Genomic DNA, 24,943 nt, shown 5'->3' on the forward strand with positions numbered 1-24,943 from the left:
AATGTGCTATTGTGTTAAAAAAAAAAAAAAAGGACTAATAAATGTTAAAAAAAAGTCCAGGCACCACCACAATATTTAACTGGAACACATGTCTCCGTTTTCTCCTTCCCAGGGGACTTTTGGCCATCACACACCTTCATACCACTGCCGTCACATTTTCACACCCTCATGCCTTCCCGCCCAGATACACTTACAGATGATTCCAAGCAGTGGCAGGTCCTGATAACAGGACCACTGTCCAGGGCTCTGACTCTTGAACCGCGGCCACTGGACAGGTGAGGGGCAGTACGTACCGAGGCACACGATGCCATCGCCCGTGTAGCCTGCCCGGCACACACACTGTCGGCTCCCAGGGGTGGTTCTCTTGCAGTCAGCCTGGGCCGAGCAACCTCCATTGCTGGTCTCACAGGCATTGATGGCTGTAGGAGAGAGATGGGACGCCCAGCAGAGCAGGTGGGAGAGGGGGAAAAAAACAGTGATGCATTTTTACTTGAGTGAGAAATGGAAGGTACCTCAAAATGCCAGGCACTGGATCAAATACGAATAGTTCAAAAGAACGCAAAGCACCAGATGTCTTCCCTGGTGAATTCTACCAAACATTTAAAGAAGGATAAACAGCTAATTTTCATAAACTCTTCCAGAAACTGGAAGAGGGGAGAAAGCTTCCCAATTCATTTTATGAGGTCAGTATCACCCTGCTATCAAAGCCTGACAGAGCCAGCACAAGAAAATTACAGCCCAATATCCCTTGGGAATATATCACAAAGACCCTCAAGAAAATATCTGCAAATCAAATTTGGCAGTATATAAAAAGAATTATACGCCATCACCAAGAGGGAATTTTGCAGGAATGCAAGGTGGTTCAACATTTAAAGATCAATTAATGTACTACAACGTATCAATGGAATGAAAGACAAAGCCACATAATCATCTCAATAGAAGGAACAGAAGTATTTGATAAAATTCCATGCCCTTAATAATAAAAACTCAACAGGCAAGGAATGAAAGGAAACTTCCTTAACCTTTTGATAAAGGATGTCTATATATGGAATAGAATTGAGAGTCCAGAAATAAACCCATACATCTAAGGTCAACTGATGTTGCACAGAGTTGCCAAGACATTTCAATGGGGGAAGGAACAATCTTTTCAACAAATGATACTGAGACAACTGGATCTTCACATACAAAAGAATGAACTTGGACCTTGGCCTCACAACATGTACTCAAATTAATTCAAAGTAGAGCCAAGACCCAGATCCACTTGGAGTCCCACACTGTGACCTTGGACAAGCCGCTTAGTTAATATGAACCTTGGGGTCCACCTATGGGGGTTTGTTTACGGGTTTAGAGACTCCCATCTAATCATGTATATGAAAGTGTTATAGAAATGTTGGCTGTTCTCCTGTTAACTTGTGTCTTCTGCTTTTGCTGTTTTTCCCAAAAGGCAGAAGGCAAGAAAAATGTTTCCGTTATTGTCCCTTTCCAGCTGTTTTCCCTGGCATACTGAGCACATCCTAGTGCAGGAAACATCTGGGCCCTGGGTCAGGGCGCCTGCGTGCTCGGACAATCCCCAGGCTACGATGGTCTAGGAAGCAAGCTGGTAGATTCATTGTCCAGTTCCACTAGAATCTGGGCCGAAACCTGCCTGGACAAGGTGCATAAGAGAAAAATGATGTTAAGTGTTTCCATTTTTCTAGCACCAAAGATGTGGTGGGTCCTGTAAGAATATTAGCTCGCATTTGTTGAGTATGCTCTGTGCCAGGGCTGTTCTAAGTACCTCACGGGGATTAATCCAGGTTATCACCCAACAGTCCAGTGAGGGAGATTCTCTTATTATCTACAACTTACAAATAGAAAATGTGATGCAAAGATCAGTCAAGCAACTTTCCCATGGCAGCACAAGTGATAAGAACTTAGACTCAAACCCAGGAGAGTCTGACACTGGGGCTACTTTAAACTGCTGTCTCATTCTGCCATTGTACGTACAGAGAGGTCATTTCATCCCCAAACCACTCTGCTGGGGAGACAGTTTTGTTTACTTTGTAAGTGAGCTAAGGGGGCTCAGAGCAGGTAAGAGACCCACCCAAAGCCACGTGGGTAGTCGGAGGACGAACCGAGATTCAAGTCCCTGTCCCACTCCAGAGTCCCCACGCCTGGGCCACACCCTGGGTCGGTCAAACCAGTGTTTTTAAAGTTCTCCAGGTGATTTCAATCGCGGTCAAGGCCGTGCACCGATGTTTGGAGAAGAAAACAGGTGCAACCGACCCACCCATTCCTAAGCCGACACATGCCCCGTCCGTGACCAGTATTCTTGCCTCGGGCCACAGTCAGGTGCCCTGTTCCAGCCAGTTCACCCTCAGCGGCTGGTAGCGGCTGTCCATCCAGTCTGCAGGGACACAGACCTCTCAACAGCTTGCGCTTGCTGTCCCCCCCAGCAGACCCCTTCCTCGCTTGCCTGTGCAGACTGTTCCATTCCCTTGGAATCCCGCGGCGCATTTGCATGAGGCTGTGCCGTCTGGATTGAGAAGGCAGCTGCAATTGGAAAGGGCAAATGCTGTTTGTGGGGAAAAAAAAAACAAACAAAAAACCAAAAAACATAACACCATCCCCTTCATCCCCAGCATCCCGGCTCCTGCCCCCAGGCAGCATTCAAAAGTCTTGCCTAAGCCTTGGAAGGAGAGGCCATTCTAGCACAGCCCCGCCAGGGGCAGCTAAAACTGCAGGGTGTATGTATGTCGGCATCGGCCCAGGGGTAGGGAGGATAGCTACCAATCTTCAGAGAGCCACTTATGTACTCGGGGCTGTGCTTTGCACATTACTTTGTAAAACCTACACAATATCCAATAGCCGTAACAAGACGATATTATTCGTCCCATTTTATAGATGGAGAAACTGAGGCTTAGAAGCATAAAGTAATCGACTCAAGGTCATGCAGAAAATGAAAATGACAGGGGCTGGTTTGAATTCAGGTCAACGTCTAGTTACTGGGTCAACTAATGAACCATGAAGCCCCTCTGGGAGTTAGGAGTGTGAGGCCAAAGTCTGAACAAGTAAGGCTTGGCGGTGAATCGGGAGCAAGTTTGGACGAAGGTGAGGTGCACTGGCCTCTCCTTGGCTTCTATGAAGAGTCCCCGTGGCTTGAACTAGGGGTAACAACTGGCATTTTTGCCAATAAGCCAGGAAACTCAGGGGGCAGCTTGTTGAAAAGACTGCACCTGGCAAGGTGACGGTGGCCTTTTCAGAGGGAATTTTCAGTTCATACTTAATTTTATCCTAACTCTTCAGAAATGGTCTCAGGAAGCGATTACCCTGAGCTGAACACTTCTAGGAAAGACTGACTTTTGCATCACCCCCCAAAGAAAGCTCGGAGGTACGTACTTGGCACTGGTGTGGCATATCCCATTGCAGTCGTCTTTTGTGATCTCTGAAAAAGAGAACCAATTGCTGGGTCAGTCCTTTCGTACTAAACCTACCTCAAGAACTTTCTTTGAGTACTTGGTGCTAAGAAAAGGCTTAATTCCTCAGAAGTAATGATATGCATCATGTGAACCATGCAAAACACTGTGACCTTGTAAAACCTTTTTTCGCATGGGCTGCCAGGAAGCTCAGAGCCAAATTGGAAGGTCAAATATACTGATGGAGTTGTCTATTGCATGCCAGGCCCCGTGCCGCTCCACGAGGATGCAAGGAGACTAAACCAGTGTTCTCCCTCAGGGTCTGGATGTTGATGCATGCTCCTCCCTGGGGCCTGATTCTCTACTTTCATTTATATTTCCTATGTTCCTTATTCTTTCATTTTATTACGGAGTGATATAAACAAGCAAAACCTAATTATAATGAATATTAAACTTTTTTTCCCCTTTTGCATATGCAAAAAGTACTCAGGACCAGGCAGGCACACAGCAGGTGCCTATTCTCTATTAGCTCGATTCGTTCCTAAATTTCCTGGAATAGCAGAGGCTCTTGCCCTTGGATGTACAGCTAACAGATATTTCCCAGCAGGGGAGGATCCAGAAAGAAATCCTTAGAGATGAAGGAAGAGGACCCTTTGGGGAAGATGCTCGTGTTAAGAGCCTTTGGGATAGAATCTCATTAGAGCTGGCCAAGTCACCCAGAAGGTCCAGGAAGAGAGACCTGACCATCAAGGCAATCTGTTTGGAGTCAGAGGGAACAGTGAGAGGCTCCAGTGGACGGGAATGGATGCAATGGGATCTTGTGCCTTTGTGTATGCTCTTCCTTCGGCCTGGAAATCCCTGATCTCCCCATTCTCTATCGATAGACATCCCAGTTATCTTTTAGGTCTGCAACCCAGGAGAGGATTCTCACCAGAACCTGTCGGTGCTGGCACCTGATCTCAGACTTCCAGCACCCAGAACTATGAGAGAGAAATTTCTGTTGCTTCTAAGCCATCTCATCTATAGTATTTGTTATAGCAGCCTGAGCTAAGTCATCTGTGTTTCAGAATGTTCTCTCTGGCAGCCATGTGGAGGACGGATGCAATTGAGGAAGCTGGGACAGGAGGCAGAGGGACAGATCACAAGGCTCCTGCTGGGAGCTGAGCAGCAGGAGGGGATGTGGAGGTTAGAATAACGGAGACATGCTGGTGAGGTAGTGAGGGAGCGGGAGTGGAAGGCGTAAAGGCCAAGTGGGTGGTTTCTAGATCGGGTAGGCTGGTGGGGGTAGGCTGGCTCTGTCTTCCCAGTTAGGCAAGCAGGCAGAGTGAGTCTGGAGGTCCGTCCTTGGAGCACATTAAGAAACATCACTACAGGGGCGCCTGGGTGGTGCAGTCGGTTAAGCATCTGACTCTTGGTTTCAGCTCAGTCATGACCTCAGGGTCCTGGGGGTGAGCCCTGTGTTGGGCTCTGCGCTCAACAGGGAGTCTGCTTAAGTTTCTCTCTCTCTCTCCTTCTGCCCTCCCCCCCCCCCCGCATGCTCTCTCTCTCAAATAAATAAATAAATCTGAAAAAAAAAAAAAAAGAAACATCAGTGCCATGTGGTAGGGTTGGGGGAAATGGGCCTGTTCAGATCCTGTTAGTGGGAAAATAAATGGATATACTCTGAGGGACAACTTGGCAGTAAGTAGCAAATGTGCCAACTTCTGACTCAGAAATCCCCTCTCTAGAAATACTAGTGAATGAATTAGTTAGACAAATGCAAAAAAAATGTACATATGAGACATTCATTGCAGCACCATGATGACAATACAAAATCGGTTTTAGAGAGTGTGATATAGTCATATAATAGAATACTATATGAAAATTAAAAATGATATTATCGATATTTATTCACATGGAAAGATATCCATGACACATTGTGAAATGGAAAAGTAGGCTATAACCCTTGCATGCAGGGCACGGTCTCATCCACATATGTTTACACACCCAGAGAAAGGTTGGGAGGCTAATGTGAAATATCAGCGATAGTCTTTCCTGCTGTGGGAGTGTATTTCTTATTTTCTTCTTTCTGCTTTTCTTTTTTTCTTTTTTAAAAGATTTATTTATTTGTTTGAAAGAGAGAGAGAGAGAGAACAAGTGGTGGGGTGTGGATGGAGAGGGAGAGACAGACTTCCTACTGAGCAGGGAGCCTGACATGGGGCTTGATCCCAGAACCCCAAGATCATGACCTGAGCTGAAGGCAGATGCTTCACCAACTGAGCCACCCAGGCGCCCCCTAAAGGTGTCATTTCTATTTTAGGAAGACAAATGTAGCTGCTCGGAAGTGAGGCTAAGAACATAGGACTGAGAGACTCGCCCTTACCAGTGTCACATCTCACTCCTCGCCAGCCAGCGTCACAGTCACAAGAGCCGTCTCCGGAGGGTCCTTGGTTACATCTCCCGTGGACACAAGAACACACTAAGTGGGAAAGAGTCCACAGACTGTTAGCCCTCTGACCTGTGTTCCGGAACTCGTTGTCATTTACTGTGAAGGGACTCTTCATATGAAGGGCACTTCAGTCTCCTACCTGGTTCCAAGAGAACCACTGTCCTTACTGGAGGGCTGGATTCACAGGAAGGGCAGGGGCACAGGAGACAGAGTCAAATCAGGTCATGATTTGATTTGACAGAGACCACATTTGTGCGACTGTGTAGCCCTGTGGGTCAGCTAAGCATAGTGGAGGACCCAGGGTCGTGTGCGACGCCCTGGGATGGAACCATGTGTGTTCCCTAGGGTCCGTGCGCTAGGTTTATATAAACCTGGGTGGCACTGGCTTCTTTAACAACATAGAAAAGCCGATCCCTTTGTTGTGCAGCAGCGTCGTGAGCCTCTGAGAACTGGTGGAAAGCTTTGGATGCCTTCCCCCAAGAAAAACATCCAGGTTTGGGGCTTTGCTGGCCCCCATGAAGGTCGTCTACGGATCACCGGTTAGGAAGTCCTGCACAAGTGAAAGCAGAAGATGCTTCCAAATGACAGAGTCAGCCCTGTAGTTGCAGCTACATATTATATGGTCCAATTATAACGATTCCATGATATACTGGTTTTGTCTGGCTTGGAAAGCTGACGACAAAGCAGTGATAGCCAGGTCCAATTTATGGTTTTTAGTGCAGGGTAGAAAAAAAATGCCTTGTTTTCTCATCATGGATTAGGAAATTCCTCCCACGTGTGTCCTTGGGCACAAGGTCAGAGAATGTAAACAGATGACGATTTTCGTGAAAACAGCTTAAATCATGTGGCTTGCTGAAGGTGAATTAAGAGAGTAATCTTCGGGTAAAGGACAGCATGATTCAAAAGCAAGGCTTAGAAGCCAAGCAAGATACTCATTCAAATCTCAGTTCTGCCTCCTGTCAGGTGTGACCTTAAGGGAAGTCATTCAGGTCTGCCTTAATACACTCGTCTGTAAAATGGGTACGAGGGTACCCAAGTGCTTAAGGTTCCTGAGCGGATTCAAGCAGATATCGTGCACAAACGGGCATTTCAAACTATCAAGCTATGTCCAAAACCGACAGGCTGACCGCGAGGATCAGTGTGCCTGCAGGCAAACGCAGACACATGTGGTTGGTTGCGGAAGGTCAAGCAACGGATTGGAGGTGGGTTGGTAGGTTTAGTTAGTGACTGAAAATGTCTGGAAACACGGTTCTATGCAAATTACACAACACAGACATTCTTACAATTCACATGATAGTAGAGGCGGGATTCCAGCCTGGGGGGTGAACTAGGGAGCGGTTGGCGCTCTTCTCGCCTGCCCTGCGGCTGCTTCTGCACAACGGTGGGGAGGCGGGAGGTCCCGCCAGGTGGGGAGGTGGGTGCGCACCTTGGTCGCAGTGGGGGCCGTACTTGCCCTCGGTGCAGCTCTCACAGGCCGTGCCCGCGAAGCCCGCTCCGCACTCACACACGCCCGTGCCGTTCACGCCGTCCAAGCAGATCCCGTTTCCAAAGCAGACGTTCTCGGCCTTCCCCGGGCAGGCCTGGCACTGGGGACCAAAGAAGCCCGCACAGCATTCTCTCGTCTGAAACGGAGGGGCAAGGCTGGGCTGGGACGAGGCCCCACCTCCATCTCCGCGGGTTCTGTCCCTGACGCTGTCTGGAAATCCTGCTGGTGGGGCCGGCTGCGCGCCCGGAGCTTGGACCGCGCGTGGAGGGCCCGGGAGCAGGACGCAGGGAGCAGGACGCCGGGCAGGCAGGCAAGAGGCAAAGGAAAAAGGCAAGCGCGAGACGAGGATGAAGAGGAGCGGGAAGGAGGCAGCAGGAATAGAGTGAAGACTAATGCAGGTGATGCCGCTGGGGAGCCCCGCCCCTTCCCGGTGTGCTACTCATCCTCATGCTACTGACCCGGAGAGGCCTCGGCGGGGGAAGCCCCGGGCTTTCAGAAGTGAATCTCTTGTCGTTTAGGGAAGCCCTACAGGCTGTGCACTGGGCCTGGGCATGCCTTTCTCCTCCTCCTCCTCCTGCTTCTCCTCCTTCTCCTGCTTCTCCTCCTCCTCCCCCTCCTCCGCCTCCTTCTTTCTCCTCCTCCTCTTCTTCTTTTAAAATTTTTAATTAAATTTTAATTTTAATTCCAGTACAGTTCACATACAATGTTATATTAGTTGCAGGTGTACAATACAGTGATTCAGCAAGTCTATATATTACTCAGTGCTCAGCATGGTAAGTGTACTCTTTAATCCCCATCACGGATGCCTTTATTCTTTTTCTTAAAAAGATTTATTCATTTTATTTATTTGAGAGACAGTAAGAGAGAGAGCGCGTGTGCGAGCATGGGGGGGAGGGGCAGAAGGAGAGGGAGAAGCAGACTGCTTGCTGAACAGGCAGCCCACCACAGGGCTTGATCCCAGGATCCCCCCAAACATGACCTGAGCCGAAGGCAGAAGCTTAACTGACTGAGCCACCCAGGCACCCCAGATGCCTTTATTCTTGAGGGCACTAACACACACATCTCCACACTACTCAGTGCTCAGCCCGGTAAGTGCAGACATCGCCTGTCACCATACAGCGTTACTGCACGATTACTGACTATATTCCCTATGCTGTACTTTTCATCTCAGTCTTATGTTATAACTGGAAGTTTGTACCTCATAATCCCTTTCACCTATTGCACTCTTCCCCCTACCCCCCCACCCCTACCGCCTCCCCTCTGGCAACCACCAGTTTGTTCTCTGTGTTTAACAGTCTGGTGGTGGTGGTTGTTGTTTTTTGTTGTTGTTGGTGGTGGTTGTTTGTTTTCCTTTTTTTTGGTTTGTTTCTTTGTTCCTTTGTTTTGTTTTTAGATTCCACATACAGAATCATTGAATCACAACAATTGCACTACTGGGTATTTACCCCAAAGATACAGACGTAGTGAAGAGAAGGGCCATATGCACCCCAATGTTCATAGCAGCATTGTCCACAATAGCTAAATCGTGGAAGGAGCCGAGATGCCCTTCAACAGATGACTGGATTAAGAAGTTGTGGTCCCTTTACTCCTGCCACCTCTCTTTGGCCGTATCAAAGTACAAATATCTGTGGAAACTATTCAATAAAAATGTGAGACTTGGCTACAAGTAATTTCTAGTTAAATCCATCTAGAGAACTTTGCTGCCTACCTTTTATCTTCTACTCTAATTCAGTTTTATTTATCAAGAAATTTAAACATTTAAAAATATGCATCTTGAAATAAAATATAAAAGATAAAAGAAGATGTGGTCCATATATACAATGGAATATTTCTCAGCCATCAGAAAGAACGATTACCCAACATTTGCAGCAACATGGACGGGACTGGAGATTATGCTAAGTGAAATAAGTCAAGCAGAGAAAGACAATTATCATATGGTTTCACTCATTTATGGAACATAAGAAATAGCAGGAAGATCGGTAGGAGAAGGAAGGGAAGAATGAAGGGGGGGTAAACAGAAGGGGGAATGAACCATGAGAGTTTGTGGACTCTGGGAAACAAACAGGGCTTCAGAGGGGAGGGAGGTGGGGAATGGGATAGGCCGGTGATGGGTAGTAAGGAGGGCACGTATTGCATGGTGCACTGGGTGTTATACGCAACTAATGAATCATGGAACTTTACATCAAAAACTAGGGATGTACTGTATGGTGACTAACATAACATAATAAAAAATTCTTATAAAAAAAGAATTATTGAATCACTGTGTTGTACACATGGAATGAATATAACATTGTATGTTAATTATACTTCAGTAAAAAATAAATGGATGAGCATGGCTGTGTTCCAATAAAACATTTCTGGATACTGGAAAATGAAACCTCAAACCCCACAAAATCTTCTGCAGCCCCAACCATTGTAGCTTAAAGGCCAAACCATCTTGCTTCTGTAGGGTAGGCTGAGGGTATGTCTAGTCTTCTGGGGAAGAGGCAGGACAGGAAGTTATAAAGAATTTTCCTGCAGATTCCAAAGCAACAGTGCACACGTGCTTAGCTTCTGGGGTCCTACTTTCTAAACAAGCAGGCACACCTTCTCTTTCCTTAGGAAGCTGGCTGTCTCCTCCGTCCCTGTTGTGACAATGAGGAGTCCTCCTAGGCTCTCAGTCCTTCAATTTCCTCACCATGCAGTAGAATATTGCAGCTTTTCCGTTTCCTGACTTACATGGCTGTCCTGAGTTTTCCTGCAACTACCGCTACCTTGCATGACGATGACAATGGGGATGATGGGGAGGAAGAGGAGAGGCGGAAGGACTAGATGGGAAGGCATCTGAAAAGTGTGGCATACGGTAAAACTTCCCCATGCTGCTGCAGGAATTGGAAGGGCGATTCAATCGTTATACTCACAATGATGGTTTTCACACATTTTGGCTGGCAGCCAATGAACAGGGATCGCTTGCCCATGAAATAGATGGTATAGATACATCTCCTTATCTCTTCACCCTATGAAATAGAAATGATTGTATCAGCTTTTGGGTGAGGAAAAAGTTCCAGTCTCTAAGAGCAAGTAGGTGGCTGATGCATTGCTGTTTTGTTGACTGAAATGTTCTGGAAATGGAGGGGGTTGGCTTCTTGGAGCTGATTTGTAAGAAAGGAGACACAAAGGCACGGTGTTGGCTGCCAGAACCGAACAGGTGGCAAAATCCAAATTATTATACCTTAAGGTGGTACTTTGTAAAAAGAACTTTGGTCGAGAAAACTAATTCAAGTTAGGAAGAATCACAGAGTACATTAGGTAAAATTATCCTGTAATAACAAGATTAAACTCTAGAGAAAGAATCAACATTGATATCATTAGGAATTCTGATTCTCATGCTATGAAAGATGCATAAGCATCTATTTTTTTTTGATTGGAACATTATCAGAAGTAGCTTTTGCAATAAATAGCTACAAGAAACATTGGTAATTAATTCGAAGACATGTTTACTTCTCCCAAGTTCACCATCTGTTTCTTAGAGAAAGTTGTAACTTCAACTATAAAAGGAAATCAAGCAGGTGAAACTCGTCCAGATTGGATGTGGGTTTGGATATGGAGTCTGCCCTTCCCTGGGAAGATTTCTTGCTCTTGTTCTCAACTGGCTTCTGGAACTGAAAGATGTAGAAAGTGAAAGATCCCTTCCTGTATTGTACATTGATTGATGTGAACCCCAGCTTCTATTTGTATATTAATTAAATTTTGCTTTGGTCCAAAAAATTGGATCCAGGACTTTAGAAAGATGCATATAGGAAGGTAAAATTAAATTCAAACCACGTACAGGAATCGAGGGCCGTGAAAATGAGGTATGCTTGAGGTTCATTTTCTCTTTCTTTTTCCCTTTCTCCCTTCCTTCCTCCCTTCCTTCCTTCCTCCCTTTTGAGGTTCATTTTCTAATTTGGACATCCTGGGATCTGGAAACTATTTTATCAAAGCAGACAAACACTTACTAGTTGTTTAGTTCCAAACGGGCAGATCGGCTGCTGGAGACACGCCCCACATTTTCCCTTAGCAAAACACAGAGAGGCAAGGTGAACATTTCACGGTTATTACTTCTAGTGCAAAGTGAGGCTGCAAATATTTTCCAGACCTCGGAGCTGAAGGTTTTAGGATGTAGAACTGAGACTCAGAAAGACATTAAGGAAGTTCATCTGGTCAACCTCTTTCGTGTTCATGGATGTCTGAGCATTGCTTCCCTCCTCAATACTCTTCGATGCTAGTAACCCTTTACCGCGGGGAAGTCTTATCCCTATTTGCATCCTACTTCCTTTAACAACAGCCCTCATTTATGGAAAACCCGTTATTTAGTGAATTCTTCATCCAGATTCCCAGACTCACTCGGTGTTTCACACACAGTACGCAGGCTTGGGAGCACCTGGGAGCTGAGGGCTCAGCATGGAGATAATATACACTATTATAAAATAATGAGTGCAAGTTAAGAATGACAGAGAATTTTAAATGTGACCCATTCCTAGAAAAGGAGGAGGCCAGTGTGACTAGTTCTTAACTTGGCCTCCACCAGACAGGATAGTGTAGTTGTTCACTGTTCTGGCTCTGGGGCCAGACCGCCTGGATTTGAATTCTTTGCCTGCCACTTGCTAGCTCTGTGAACCTGGGTACATTACTTAACCCCACTGTGGCTCATTTTCCCCATCTGTAGAATGGGGATAGTAATAGTACCTATTTTGTAGGGTGTCTTGAGCACGGATTAATACGTGTAACATGTGTATTAACCCGTATAAAACCCTCATCACAATATCAAATTGTGCAGTGCCTGGCACATAATAAATGCCCCCCAAATGTCAGCAGCTATTACTGTTATGGGAAGATCCCACAGCCATCCCATGGACTGCAGTGAAAAGTCTCCATCAGTGCATCCTCTGTTACACTGAAATAATGCATCTCCGTATTTTCTCTCCCAGTAGACCAGGCTTGGCCGATACCTGCCATAGGTGCACCATGGCCCCCTCTCTGAGCCCATGCTAGGGGTGGCATATTTCCCTCTGAGGAAGACCACGGCTTGAGAATCGTGCTCAACAGAACCCTCAAATAGGAAAGTTGCCAGGCACCCAAGGTACAGTTCATTGCACTGGACTGCGAGCCCACTGAGGGCAGGGTCATGTCTTGTTTATCTTTGTAGAGTCACGTGAATGCTGCTTCTTCGTACATCAGACATGCTCACTCGATGTGTTTTGGAACTGAATTGAGATATCCTGATCCATGAACTTTATGCTTAAAAAATTTATAAAGAACGAAGCCGACAGGTACATCATTGGCCTTGGATAGAACTTACTCGTACAATCGTAGTGTCGTTATTATCACATCTATTCTTTTGAATTTCCAGAACTTTCCCCAAGCCATGGATCACTCCCTTGTCAGTGGCTGCATTGGTGTAATTTATTGGGGCCTCGTTTACGTAGAGCTGTAAACAAGAGGGTTGCACGTGAGTTTGGATGTAGTGACTTCAAGGGAAACAGCGAAGATAAGGATCAGAGACTATCGATATCACGACAGCCTCGGAGACGTTCCAGCGTTCACCTGGAAGGCAGCGCTGTGCAGTGGGAAGAGCTCTCCTGGGGAGGAGACGCTAAGTAACAGTCCCGCATCTGGCACCATCTTGTTCTGTGACCTCGGGCCAGTTGCTTTTCCTCTCTGAATCCCAACGTCCTCTTTTGTAAAAGGAAGAGGCTGTTCTAGATGATCTCTAAGGTTTCTCTCCACCCCTCCCATTAGTTGGTTTATGACTGCTTGAGGAATTCCGAATCACGATTGTTACGGGAGTCGCATCGGCAGGATGGCTCTGTGGGTGCGCTCCGCTCTGCTGCGGACCGGTGACCCATAGCGGTCTGAATGCCTTCCAAAGCCCAGGCGTGGAGAATGAATCTCACTGGCCTTTCAGCACATCTCCATGGTTAGTTCGTAAGCAACCCTCAGAAAGGCCAAGAGACAGCAATTTCAGAATAAAAATAACTAGCATTTTTTTAGTGTTTCTGGTTGTGAAAGTGCTCCACTGTAGGGTATAGTTATGCGCTGCTAACTCAAATTCAACTCTGAGTTGCAACTTGTTTTGATTTTTTTTTTTAGCGGGGGGCTACCTTAATGATTGAGTAATGCAGAACAAGTGAATCCATCCATTCATTCACTAATATCACTAAAAGAATCAGGAATAAATGGTTCTTTAAAAAATTTGAGTGTGTGTGTGTGTGTGTGTGTGTGTGTGTGTGTAGATGTGAGTTGGGAGAAGGGGGAATATTTTTTGTACTAAGGAAATGTTAAGTTTGTATCCGATAAGGGTTTAAAAATGATTTGGGGCACCTGGGTAGCGCAGTCGTTAAAAGCGTCTGCCTTCGGCTCAGGGCGTGATCCCGGCGTACCGGGATCGAGTCCCACATCGGGCTCCTCCGTTGTGAGCCTGCTTCTTCCTCTCCCACTCCCCCTGCTTGTGTTCCCTCTCTCTCGCTGGCTGTCTCTCTGTCACATAAATAAATAAAATCTTTTAAAAAAAATGATTAATAACTTCCCCAAACTCCCCACAGCAGCAATATTAAAATGACTTTTTGAAGTGCTGAAATTTGAACTCCCATGGAAATGTGATTTACTTGGAGTCAGGTGAATTTCCAGTGGGTGTTGAGATAAATCATGGCTGAGCTCCACAGAGGTCTTCTAGGGTCTGTGTAGATTTGGAAAACTAGCAGGGAACCTCACAGGTGGTGTCAAATGGTGATTGTGGCACAAACTTCCAGAATTCTGAGATACTGAGCTATTTAAAAAAATATCAAAATGACAGAACTTCTGAAGCTATGATACTGTTGATTTGGCATTAAAAAAAAAGTCTGAATCATTTTCTTTGTGAGATGTACCCAGAGAATTATAGGCTGCATTAAAATTTTTATTTGAACCCAAGTTTACTGGTTTAGCTTTTTCGTACAACTCCATTGTCCTAAGAGAAAGTAAATGAGTTATCGATAAAAGCAAGACCTTGACTGTGAGATAGAACTATTTGTTTACTTTCAGTTAAAGCCTCCAGTGTAAAATTGCTCTGGATCAAAGAATTTCCAAACAAATGGAAAATAAACATGACAGAGTTAAACTTGATTCAACTAACTGCATTAGAAAATTCATCTCTATGGGATGAAGTAAGAAATGATACAGACAAAAACAGAAAAAAATCTAAGTTCTTTACCAATAAAAAGTTGCTTTCCCAGGAAAAATAAGAAAATGTGTTTAAAAGGATCTCCTCAAAGTGAATCCATAATAGGTGGGATTATTTGCAGGAGTCGGAGGAAAATATTTGGAAGTAAAGAAGAGTTAGGCTCTTTTTTTACCCAAGCAGGTTGCAACAAAATGTCCACAAAATTTCTCTTGTGATTCAATGATGATACTACTGAGAACATTGTCTTAACATTGCACTTTTTAAAAGGACCAAATAATACTAACAATAAAAAAATGTCTGTAATTAAACTTTCTTCCTCTTAACATCGTGCTTAGTTTATCTTAAACAATAATTTGTTTTTAGTAATTTTTCTTATGAGAATTTACACTAGAGCTACACTGTGAGTTTCTTGTTGAATTTTCATAAACCAATCTTCTTCCTTGATGTTTGAAATATGTCATTAGAATTATACCTGAAATACCTTACATATTTAGTCTCATCAACTCTTTTTCATGAATTCTGAACACTGAAATATTTAGTGGTTGTGTGAAATAAATACTGGAATAATGGTGTGGGGCTCAGTTGGTCGCAGGACCGCGGTCTGTACGATAATGCTATCACGACACTATTCATTCGGCTCCTGGAACCCACACGTCATTTGGCCCCGTGGAGTCAGTGCCTTGTCCTGGGAATTGGGTTTTGCTGCCAGGTCCCCTTCTATCTTAGAGACTGCCTGGGGACTGTCTGTTGGGTTTGTTAGGAATCGGTATCAGAGGGCCCTTGTGATGGCTGAAATTCAAATACCCTGATTAGTAAAGCCCACACTGATTCTCCGAAGGCTGGTGACAGGGACGGTGAGCGGGGAGCGTGGCAGTCTCTTTGCTCTTTATGGTGAAAGACAGGCAACTGTCTTTTGTGGATAAGGCTTAGGAAGCACCGGTGAGATTATTCCAACATGGAAGTGATGACGGATGATAGGAGCTAAGACACTCACTCCTGAGTTTTAAGTAAAAGGGTCGCACCTGGTCATTGTGGAGAAAGAAGCCAAGGAGGTAGGAAAAGCCAAGCATGGTCTCCCGGTGCATGCCGTGGTGCAGGTCATTCTTCAGGAGTTTCTCCTCCAAGATCACGTGATACCTGAGTACGTCCTCCTCCTGGATAACACACAAAGGTGAATATCAACTCATAGGTCGGCCAGTCCCCAGTCATTTAATGGACTGCCCCAGCATGCCCGGCCCTGAGGAATTACCAGAACAACATCTTGTTCAACTGCAAGGTCTGACCCAGGCACCAGGATGCAGTAGATATTAAATACTAACTCTGTGAGACACATCACCTTGGACGTAGCCATTCTTCCATGTGGGATGGTCCAGAACTCCTGATGTGACCCTAAAACCCAGACTGAGGGCACGAAGGTTAAGGGAGGATTTTAAAGATGATTTCTTCAAGGAGAAGTGTTGTGAAGAGAGAGTCCCCACACCCCAGCCTGCCTTTCACCTCCGGGGCCACAAGAGGAGATTCGATGGGATGTTTTGAAGAATGGTGGCTTGTGGGACTGGGGTTGTACTCAGACCTGAGCAACCTCACCCAAGAATGGCTGGCTGGTTGGTTCACTGTGGAGGGAGGAGGGCTGTCCCTGCACTGGGAGAGGCCACCACTCCCAATGCTGGCTTGGGACAAGAGAGGATGTGTGTCCTGTGGGTCAGATGTGTGGCAGGGTCGGAGAGAACTGGGGCCTTAGGTCCTATCTTAGATGGCGGCCTAGTGGGGCAGACAGGCTTCCCCAGGGGAAAAGCTGGAGGCAGGTTCTGGATACTTAGGGTCCAAGGAGGAGATTGAGGGCTCGGGTGCATGCACACAGGTCAAGGGGACAGCAGTCAGGGAGCAGCAGTGATGGGTGGGGTCTCCATAGAGCCACCAATGCGTCAGAAGGAGAGAGGGAAGGAGACAGAGAGAGGGAGAGAGAAAGGTGCCTGTAAGACATTAGTCACTTCAACATAATCTTCGGAGAATTTTCTGTCTCCACGATTAATAAATATTTTATGGATTCACAAAGAAAAGAAAGAAAGAAGGAGAGAGAGAGAGAAAGAGAGAAAGAGAGAGAGAGAGACAGAGAGACAGAGAGTGAGTGAGTGCTTTGAAACACTGGCCCGGCCCAGAAAGAGCCATGGCATCTCAAGACAGTACCAGTTAGATTAAGAACCTTCCTATCCTTTTAAGGTCTCTTCCTGACCAGCAAGGCTTTCTTCCCTTCAACTTCAAACCTGATGCAACCCACACTGAATTTAATGAGCTCGAGGAAGGGACTAGAAGGTTACTTAAGTTAATTATCTTTCAGCTCCAAACCCACCCTCCACACTCTGCTTTGTGATGCTGGGGCCAGGACTGCAGTCCACATTTTTCCTTTGCCAGGGCTCCTGTTAGGTTCTGCCAGTGGGAAGTGCTAGAAGGACACTGTGAAGCCTATTAGAGCAGAAGGAGGGGGAAGGGATTTCCTCATCCTGTTTGCTTCCTGTTCCTATGGGCATCAGCCCAACCCCACTCTGTGCCCCGAAAGTGGCAGCTGAATCTGGAAGGCGGTTTCCCAGACATCAGCACCTGCCAGGCAAAGCCCTCTGCTAGAGTCTGGGTCTTGGACCCCCAGGGACCCTCCTTCAGGGTCAGAGACACCAGATGAACAATACCCCCTCCACTGAGGTCCCAGTAACAGCTCCGCGGGGCTCTTCCTCTGTATTTCTAAGTTTAGTGATTCTAGCCTCTTCCCTTTGTCCTCCCAGCCTTTGGGGTCTAGATGCTTCCTGCAGTCGCTACCTCTGTGACTTCTCTCTCTCTCTCTTTCCTTTTAACCTCTCAGTTATACTTACAGAGCTTTGTACCCAATTAACAATTCATGCTATTAAACTCCCTCTGATACAGTTTCAGTCTCCTGATGGACCCTGGTTGATTCAGCGACAAGCCCCCTCCTCTAGTTTTCTGCCTGGACAAAGCCCCAGCAGGGAACGGACACAGAAGAGGTGACTTTAAATCCAATTCAAGGTGTTCATTATTACAGGAGCTGGAATTTTTTTCTTAACTTAATTGAGACTGTGTTTGTGACTTCGAATGATCTTAGGACTCTCGAGGGAAACAGAAAGGCCGTGGGATTGCCTGAAGATTCATCCCAAGGCAGGAAAAGAATATTTTCCACGGAACAGGTTCGCAGGGACTGGGGCAGGGCAGGGGAGACAAAGGGAAGGTGATTTCTGAGTCCCTCCCAGGAGCCCTGCCTGTTCATCGTGTCAGTTCCGACAGTAGAGGACACCGTCCCTGCCCTCACGTACTTTACAATCTCCATGGCGAGCTAAGGCCAGCTCAGCACACCATAGAGATGCTGAAGGGCGTGCAAATGCTGGGAGCTCAGAGGCAGGAGAGATCTCCTGTTGGTTCGGGTGGTGGGCCAGCTTCCCCGAGGGTCAGACTGGAATGGGTGGGGCGATTCTGGAGGTAGTGAAGGCGGAAGGGCAGGCTTCCTGGTCGAGGGGGCAGTGTGTGCGTGCTCTTGTGCGCGCGCGTGTGTGTGTGCGTGTGTGTGCACGCATGTGCACATGTGTGTCTGCGTGTGTGGGCAGATAGGAACCAAGGCATCAAATGCCTTTGGCTTGTTTAGGGTCTCTGAGACGGTCATTCTGGTTAGACCATGGGGTTTCTGCAGAGAACAGGTGGGCCCAAGGATGGCTTAGAGGGACTTCAAGTGTCTGTCCACATTTCATTAGCGTCTCCGTCTCAGGCACCTGATTTGAAGATCTAAGGGAAAACAGTGTGTTTGTTGTGCAAATATAGCTTCAAACATGTCCTCCCATTGTGGGGTCGGGGCTGGGAGCAGGGCAACCCCGGCTCCTAAGTGAAAATTCTGGCGCCACCACTGAATAGAAGATGAATGGCAGCCAGTTGACAGAGGCCTGAAATACCTGGGCAGGTAGTCTGAACTCAGTCCTGCAAGAAATGGGGATCCCCCAAGGGTTTTGAGGCACAGAGTGGCATGATTGGAGCTTTATATTCTTTGACAAACTCTTCTGACAAATTTGGACTGTCTAGCCCCAGATGTTAGGAATCAGGGAGGATAGAGGAGGGGAGAAGAGGAGGAAGACAGAGATGACCCACTTCCTCCTCATCTCTGCCGCTGGCATGCCAGCTGCCCAGGACCAGGGAGGTGAGGGTGGGAATGGGGGGCGACCAGGAGGATCCTTCCAGCTTCCTGGGACACCTGCATCCTTGTGTAGGGGCCTGAGTGTGTGTTTCCGGGAGTGTGAATGAAACACAGAAGGGGAGAAAGTCTCTGAGTTTACTTTAAGCATCTGGACACAGATAAGGAAGTTTTGATGAGACTGGAATGGTACATGACAGATGGATTGAAAAATGCTGACTTTGAATGTTCAGAAAATAGTTTTCCTGGTTGTCGTTCCCAATACCTACTAGAGTTGCGACCTTCTTCTCCTGGATGTAACTCTTGATGGCGTTGTTGCTTGGAGCAAACACTGTATAGGTGTTGGCTGCCTCGATCGCACTGGCCAGGTTATATTGCTGCGATGGCAAGAGACAAGAATGCGTGAGGGATTTCCCTGGGCAGGAACCCCGAGCCAGCGGGTTGTGCAAAGAACGTGGTACTTACAATGATGTAGCCCCGGAAGATGGAATAGTCGGGCATCTGGTCCAGCCGGGTGATCAGGTTTGGCAAGGAGACAGTTAGGCTTCTTTGGGGAACCAGAACCTGGGAAAGGAAGCCCCCAAATTCTGTTAGCATGTGTCTGTAGGGCTTGCTGCCCTCCGGTAAGTAGGGTCATGTCACATGACAAGATGCGATTATAAGGACCACTGCTAGTCCCCAGAGTGCCTCTGCAAATTTAACAAAGGGTATATTTCCTCTGACAGTTGGCAACACCAAATGGGCGTGCGTAGCCTGGGGAGTGAAGTGGACTGGGGGTTAGCCCCACACCACCCTTGGGACAGGCACCGATATGCAGGGCATGACCCACACACGTGTTCATGGTGGCCTTGGCAAGGTGACCACAGTGTCCAAGGGCAGGAGGAGGAGGTCCTTTTGAACTAGTGGACAGGCATCTAGGAATCTTTGGTGGTCACATCACTTCCTCCTCAGTCCAATTACTTAACCCTGAGGAGGCTTACTCCTTTCATTTGTGAAATAAGGACAGTCGCATCTACTGTCTTAAGGTCGTGGTAAAAATCACACGAGATAATGTGACACGATATTTTGTACAGGGCCTGGTACCTACCATGTGGTCAATCATTCCAGTTATTACTATTACCGTGTATGAGGCCAGGTGCCAGTGCTGACGAGGGACACAGAGGCACAGCTCCCCCACCCCTGGGACATGCCATCATGCGGGGGTCTGGGACTATACCGCAAGGAAGAACTATCAGTACAAGAAAGCACTGTGTGCCGAATGAGTTCTACACCCCTAAACCCCATGAAATTACAGAAGAGGGAGAAAGGAGTAAAACCAACATTTATTGAGGGAAGGCCTGCTACGCAGGCATTGAGAGGGAGGGTGTTGTTTCATTCTCCCTGGAGAAGAAGAATGAGGCCCAGAGAGGTTATGTCACTTGTCCAAGTTCGCATAGCTTGCTATGGGCCGGTACCCTGATTCTGTATGCCCTCCTTGATGTTATGGGCTGCAGGAATCGGGGAAGGCTTCCAGGAGGAGGTGAGACCTGAATTGGCTCCATGATAATAACGTTTAGAACAGAAGATGGATTGAGGGGCCATTGTACTAACAAGGTGTGGCCATCAGAAATGTAAATGAGGAGAGGTAATTTAATGTTTTTTAAAAAGAGTTTTAGTAGGAAAGCCAGGATCAGAGAAGAAAAATACCCTTGATAACCAATGTTCATTTGCATCATAAGAAGTCATAAACCCATAGTTCCTTGCAAGTGATCACTTGCTCAAAAATGTTGTTTTTTGGGGCGCCTGGGTGGCACAGCGGTTAGGCGTCTGCCTTCGGCTCAGGGCATGATCCTGGTGTTACGGGATGGAGCCCCATATCAGGCTCCTCCACTATGAGCCTGCTTCTTCCTCTCCCACTCCCCCTGCTTGTGTTCCCTCTCTCGCTGGCTGTCTATCTCTGTCAAATAAATAAATAAAATCTTTAAAAAAAAATGTTGTTTTTCTTAATGTTTCTTGGCAATAGAAGGGAATTGCAAGGTTTTTGCAAAATACTGCACCTGGGAGTCTTACAAATAGCCTCTTTTTTTCTGCACAGAAATAGCTGACCTTTTCTGTAAATTAAAATCAAAAGTAAGTATATAAGTGCCAAGTGAGGGTAATTTTAGTTAAAAATCCTATTAGTTAATTGTCTTTTCCAATCTTCCACCTTTCAAAAGTTCCCAATATACCCTAAGTTCTAACCTTAATTTTCAATGAAAATACTAATATAGTAACTGAAAATTATAGGATAGCTTAAAACCCCCTTTCCCCGCTGTACTTTTTAAAAATTTCATACCTTTGAATACTGTTGCATTGTGTCCTAGAAGAAAATGAAAATCTCAAAATACCTTTTCTACCCTTTTCTATTTTTTTCCTAGGCCTTCCTTACCCCATCTTTTTAGGGTGCAATAATGCAGAAAGGGGAGAGGGAAAATAATACATAACCACTTGCCTCTCCTCCAGTTCTTGATTAAGATATTCACATAAATAAGAAAAATACTCTATGTGGCCACACTTGATGTAGGGCCCATTGCCGAATATGGGCTAAGTAAGAACTGAGTCCGACTGGGTGCAGAGAACCCCTAAGCAGTTTTAACATTAACGTCATGGAGCACGACGCAGGTCACTTTTCCATTAGAAGTAGGTATTTCCACACCCCCGCCCTCCCCGCCCAGCTACTGTGCAGGAGGACAAATCAACGAAGTCAGAAGAGATGCTGTATGTGTGGGAGGTTGCGAGTGTGTACCTTGTTGATGATGTGTATGACGCCGTTCGTGGCTGTGTTGTCACCGTCAATGACAGATGCTCCTTCGATCGTGATATTCTGTAAAGGCAAACCACAGTGGGGAGGTGAGTCTCACAGGGCAGGAGATTCAGGGATCGAACCTATTTCTGGGCTTTATACTTTTCTTTTCTTTTTTTTTTTTTTAAAGATTTTATTTATTTATTTGACAGAGAGAGACAGCCAGCGAGAGAGGGAACACAAGCAGGGGGAGTGGGAGAGGAAGAAGCAGGCTCATAGCGGAGGAGCCTGATGTGGGGCTCGATCCCATAATGCCGGGATCACGCCCTGAGCCGAAGGCAGACGCCTAACCGCTGTGCCACCCAGGCACCCCTGGGCTTTATACTTTTCAAGCAGTAGTGACTTTCACACTTTTGACTATGACCCGAAGTTAGAAATGTCTTTAAATTGTGACACACTAGGTATCACACACACACACACACACACACACACACACACAATCAGGGAGGCCCCTGAAGACCAGGTCTGCTCTTTTCTACTTCATTCAAAGAGGGCTGGATGAGGACCACCAAAGCGATCCTGCACTTTGAAAAACCCTGTAGACAGTGCTCTGGGTTGCATTGTGTCCTCAGTATTAATATGCCGGAGTCCTAACCCCCAGTACCTCCGAACGGGACCTTATTTGGAAATAGGGTCTTTCCAGAGGTAATCACGTTACAATGAGATCATTACAGTCAGCCCGACTCCAACATGGCTGGTATTCTTATAAGAAGAGGAAGTTGGACACAGACCATGGTACAGGGAGAACCCTGTGTGAGCGTGAAGAAGGCCATCAACAAGCCAAGGAGAGAGCCTGGAATGTCCCTCCCACAGCCCTCAGGAGCCAACCTTGCTTGGCCCTTGATCTTGGACCTCTGGTCTCTAGAACCATGAGACAAAATTTTCTGTTGTTGGAACCACTCGCTTTGTGGTACGTTGTTACAACAGCCCTAGCAAACTCATACGGACAGTACCTGACTTTCCTGATCAGAATCCAGCTACCTTTTCAAGAATACTGGTTATCCAACCTACACACTCACCCAGCCACAAACCAAGCACGACACAGCGGGGCTCCACTGTCTCTACTTTCCTTTCTTCTTCTCCCCACCCCTACCCTTTATTTGAAATGCCTCCTGAGACCCTCGGTGCAGAAGCGGACTTGTCACATCCTGACAGTTCCCAAGTCATATCAGCAGAGGGCCCTGGAGAAAACATTCTGGCCACCTTGCACATCTCTTTTGGTTAAAGGGAGACATTTATATCAGACCTAGGAACTCATTAAAAATGTGTCGTTGGTAGCTAACCCCAGGTTAATGGTACTGTCGGTTTGTCTCTGAATTTATCGAACCTGGCATAAGCCTGCCCAGGGTGGGTGTTCAGCTCATGCTTGCCAAGGCAATCAATAATTTAAAACACTGATGGAATACAGCCCCATTGTCTGATACAGGTACGTAATGCACTAGAATTAGAACAATACTATGTAAAGAATCCATGGAACTGTATGCAACTCTTTTCTGCTTTCTACAAAGAATGATCTAATGAGGCACACAGATTCCAGTAATGCTTGGCATAGACCTTTCCACAGCGCTCCCCCTGATGAGTGGGAAGGAAAAAATGTTTCAGAGCAGTAATTCCAAAACATTTTTGGCAGTGGTCCACGGTCCACTGATGCAGCAGTTCTCACGTTCCAGTAAAATCTTCATTTTCATCCTGTGCAACTCATAGAAAGAGCTTTCAAACACTGGCATATGCAGCAAGACAGCCAAGCTCCCCGATGCAAGATGGACTCCAAGTCCAGACCCACGGCGGTGGGGGCCCGAAGCTGGGTGTCTGCGCGGCCGCGGCTCTGGCTTGTGCCACTGCCCTGACTCCAGCACTCGGTGCCTGGAGCATCGTAGGTGCTCAGTCAAGACTGGTGGACTGACTCCAACTTGAGAGAAAATGTTAGTAACCTGTAATGACTCAATTAGTAGGTTACCGGTAACCAGCTTTTAGTTATTCATATTCGAATAGCCCAAGTTGTGAAATTGGGCAGCCTTTACCCAGAACCAGGGAAAGGCTGGCCTTTCTGGATCAGTCTGTGGTCTGTCGAGAAGAGCCTTGTGGCCAAGCTCTGGGTGGACGGCCACATTTTACAGCACCACTACTAGCAGAATTGGGCAGCCTTTACCCAGAACCAGGGAAAGGCTGGCCTTTCTGGATCAGTCTGTGGTCTGTCGAGAAGAGCCTTGTGGCCAAGCTCTGGGTGGACGGCCACATTTTACAGCACCACTACTAGCCCTGGTTGTCATTTCCCTGATTTCTGTGGTGTATGTGTGTGTGTGTGTGTACCAATATATGTCGACAGTTGTTGAGGCTGGGTGCCTACATGAAAGCTCTATTCTTAATGTGAACTTTAAAAGTGGGCAGCACAAACATAGATGGCACGTCTCCACTTAACAAATTACAGCACTCTTACCCCATCCGCCTTCGCCAGGTGAAGGAAGTTGCCGGGCAGAGACGTTGCCAGCATGTCCGAAGGTGACAGAGCCTGCAGATCTGCCACTCCGTACATGCCCAGCAGCACATGGTTTCTAAAACAACAATCCAGAAGGGCTATCATGACATATCAATGCATGAAGGAGTATCATTGAATAGTTAAGAAAATAGGCTCTGGAGCCAAACTCTTCCCTTGGGATTATCAGCCATGGAGCCTTGGGTTAGTTACTGAATCACCCCACACCTCAGTTTACACATCTGTAAAATGGGTGTAATTTTAATGCCTATCTCATAGGGTTGTTGGGAGGATGAAGTGAGTTACACGTAAGGTAGTTAGCACAGAGGTGGCTGTCAATAAAGTTAACTATTACCATCCCAGGGGAAGGTGAGGAGCGTTCTAGAACATGCTGAGTTCTATGGATCTCAAGGACTATGTGGCTTCCCTCTATTGAACTTTGTTCACACGGATGCCAGTAAGAGAGCACGAAGAATAAAATACATAATACCTACTTTATAAGGGCTGGAATATTGCTCTTCGACAACCAAAAGGTTTTTTCATCTTGATCCATGTCCTTAATAGCTTGCTGGGAAGGCGCGAGGACAGTGAGGTTTGAGGCGGCTGACAGCATGGGTTGTAGAGAAGCGTTCTGAATCACAGGAGAAAAGAAAGCGGGCCTGACTCATGTTAAAGGACAAAGAGGGCGGACTGAATGCTTGACAGAGATGACAGTTTCCCAGGGGAAGTAATTTCTGGGATACTGGAAAGGTTCTTAGGGACCCCTTTCCCAAATCCCTCCCACCCATTGGCTGGTGCCTCATATTCTCCTCTGAGATGCATTCTTGTTACTTAAATGTATAAGCTTCTCAAAAGGCAAATTTCCCCAATCCCCTGCTCAGACTTTGAATCATTATCAGTCATTTACCCTTTAGTCTAAACAAAGAACCAGAGAATAGTCTTGATGATCATGCGTGTGGGTGCGTGAACCTTAAGGA

General features: G+C 46.5%; 1 protein-coding gene across 2 annotated transcripts in view; it reads right to left on the reverse strand.

Annotated features, from left to right (window-relative positions):
* The window catches only part of STAB2 (stabilin 2), a 143,652-nt gene that overhangs the window by 45,795 nt on the left and 72,914 nt on the right, over nt 1-24,943 (reverse strand). The window contains exons 29-43 of one of the 2 annotated variants that reach the window (XM_057316261.1): nt 24,461-24,597; nt 23,931-24,045; nt 21,437-21,514; nt 19,138-19,236; nt 18,942-19,049; nt 15,512-15,643; nt 13,652-13,807; nt 12,630-12,758; nt 11,287-11,343; nt 10,210-10,305; nt 7,250-7,445; nt 5,758-5,853; nt 3,379-3,424; nt 2,456-2,532; nt 294-419 (exon numbers count right to left, since the gene is read on the reverse strand). In XM_057316261.1, coding sequence (XP_057172244.1) covers nt 294-419; nt 2,456-2,532; nt 3,379-3,424; nt 5,758-5,853; nt 7,250-7,445; nt 10,210-10,305; nt 11,287-11,343; nt 12,630-12,758; nt 13,652-13,807; nt 15,512-15,643; nt 18,942-19,049; nt 19,138-19,236; nt 21,437-21,514; nt 23,931-24,045; nt 24,461-24,597 — 1,648 coding nt within the window. The remainder of the gene's footprint in view (nt 1-293; nt 420-2,455; nt 2,533-3,378; nt 3,425-5,757; nt 5,854-7,249; nt 7,446-10,209; nt 10,306-11,286; nt 11,344-12,629; nt 12,759-13,651; nt 13,808-15,511; nt 15,644-18,941; nt 19,050-19,137; nt 19,237-21,436; nt 21,515-23,930; nt 24,046-24,460; nt 24,598-24,943) is intronic. The other variant, XM_026499790.4, reaches the window with a different exon arrangement.

The sequence above is a fragment of the Ursus arctos genome, unplaced genomic scaffold (assembly GCF_023065955.2).
Source record: "Ursus arctos isolate Adak ecotype North America unplaced genomic scaffold, UrsArc2.0 scaffold_21, whole genome shotgun sequence".
Lineage (NCBI taxonomy): Eukaryota > Metazoa > Chordata > Mammalia > Carnivora > Ursidae > Ursus > Ursus arctos.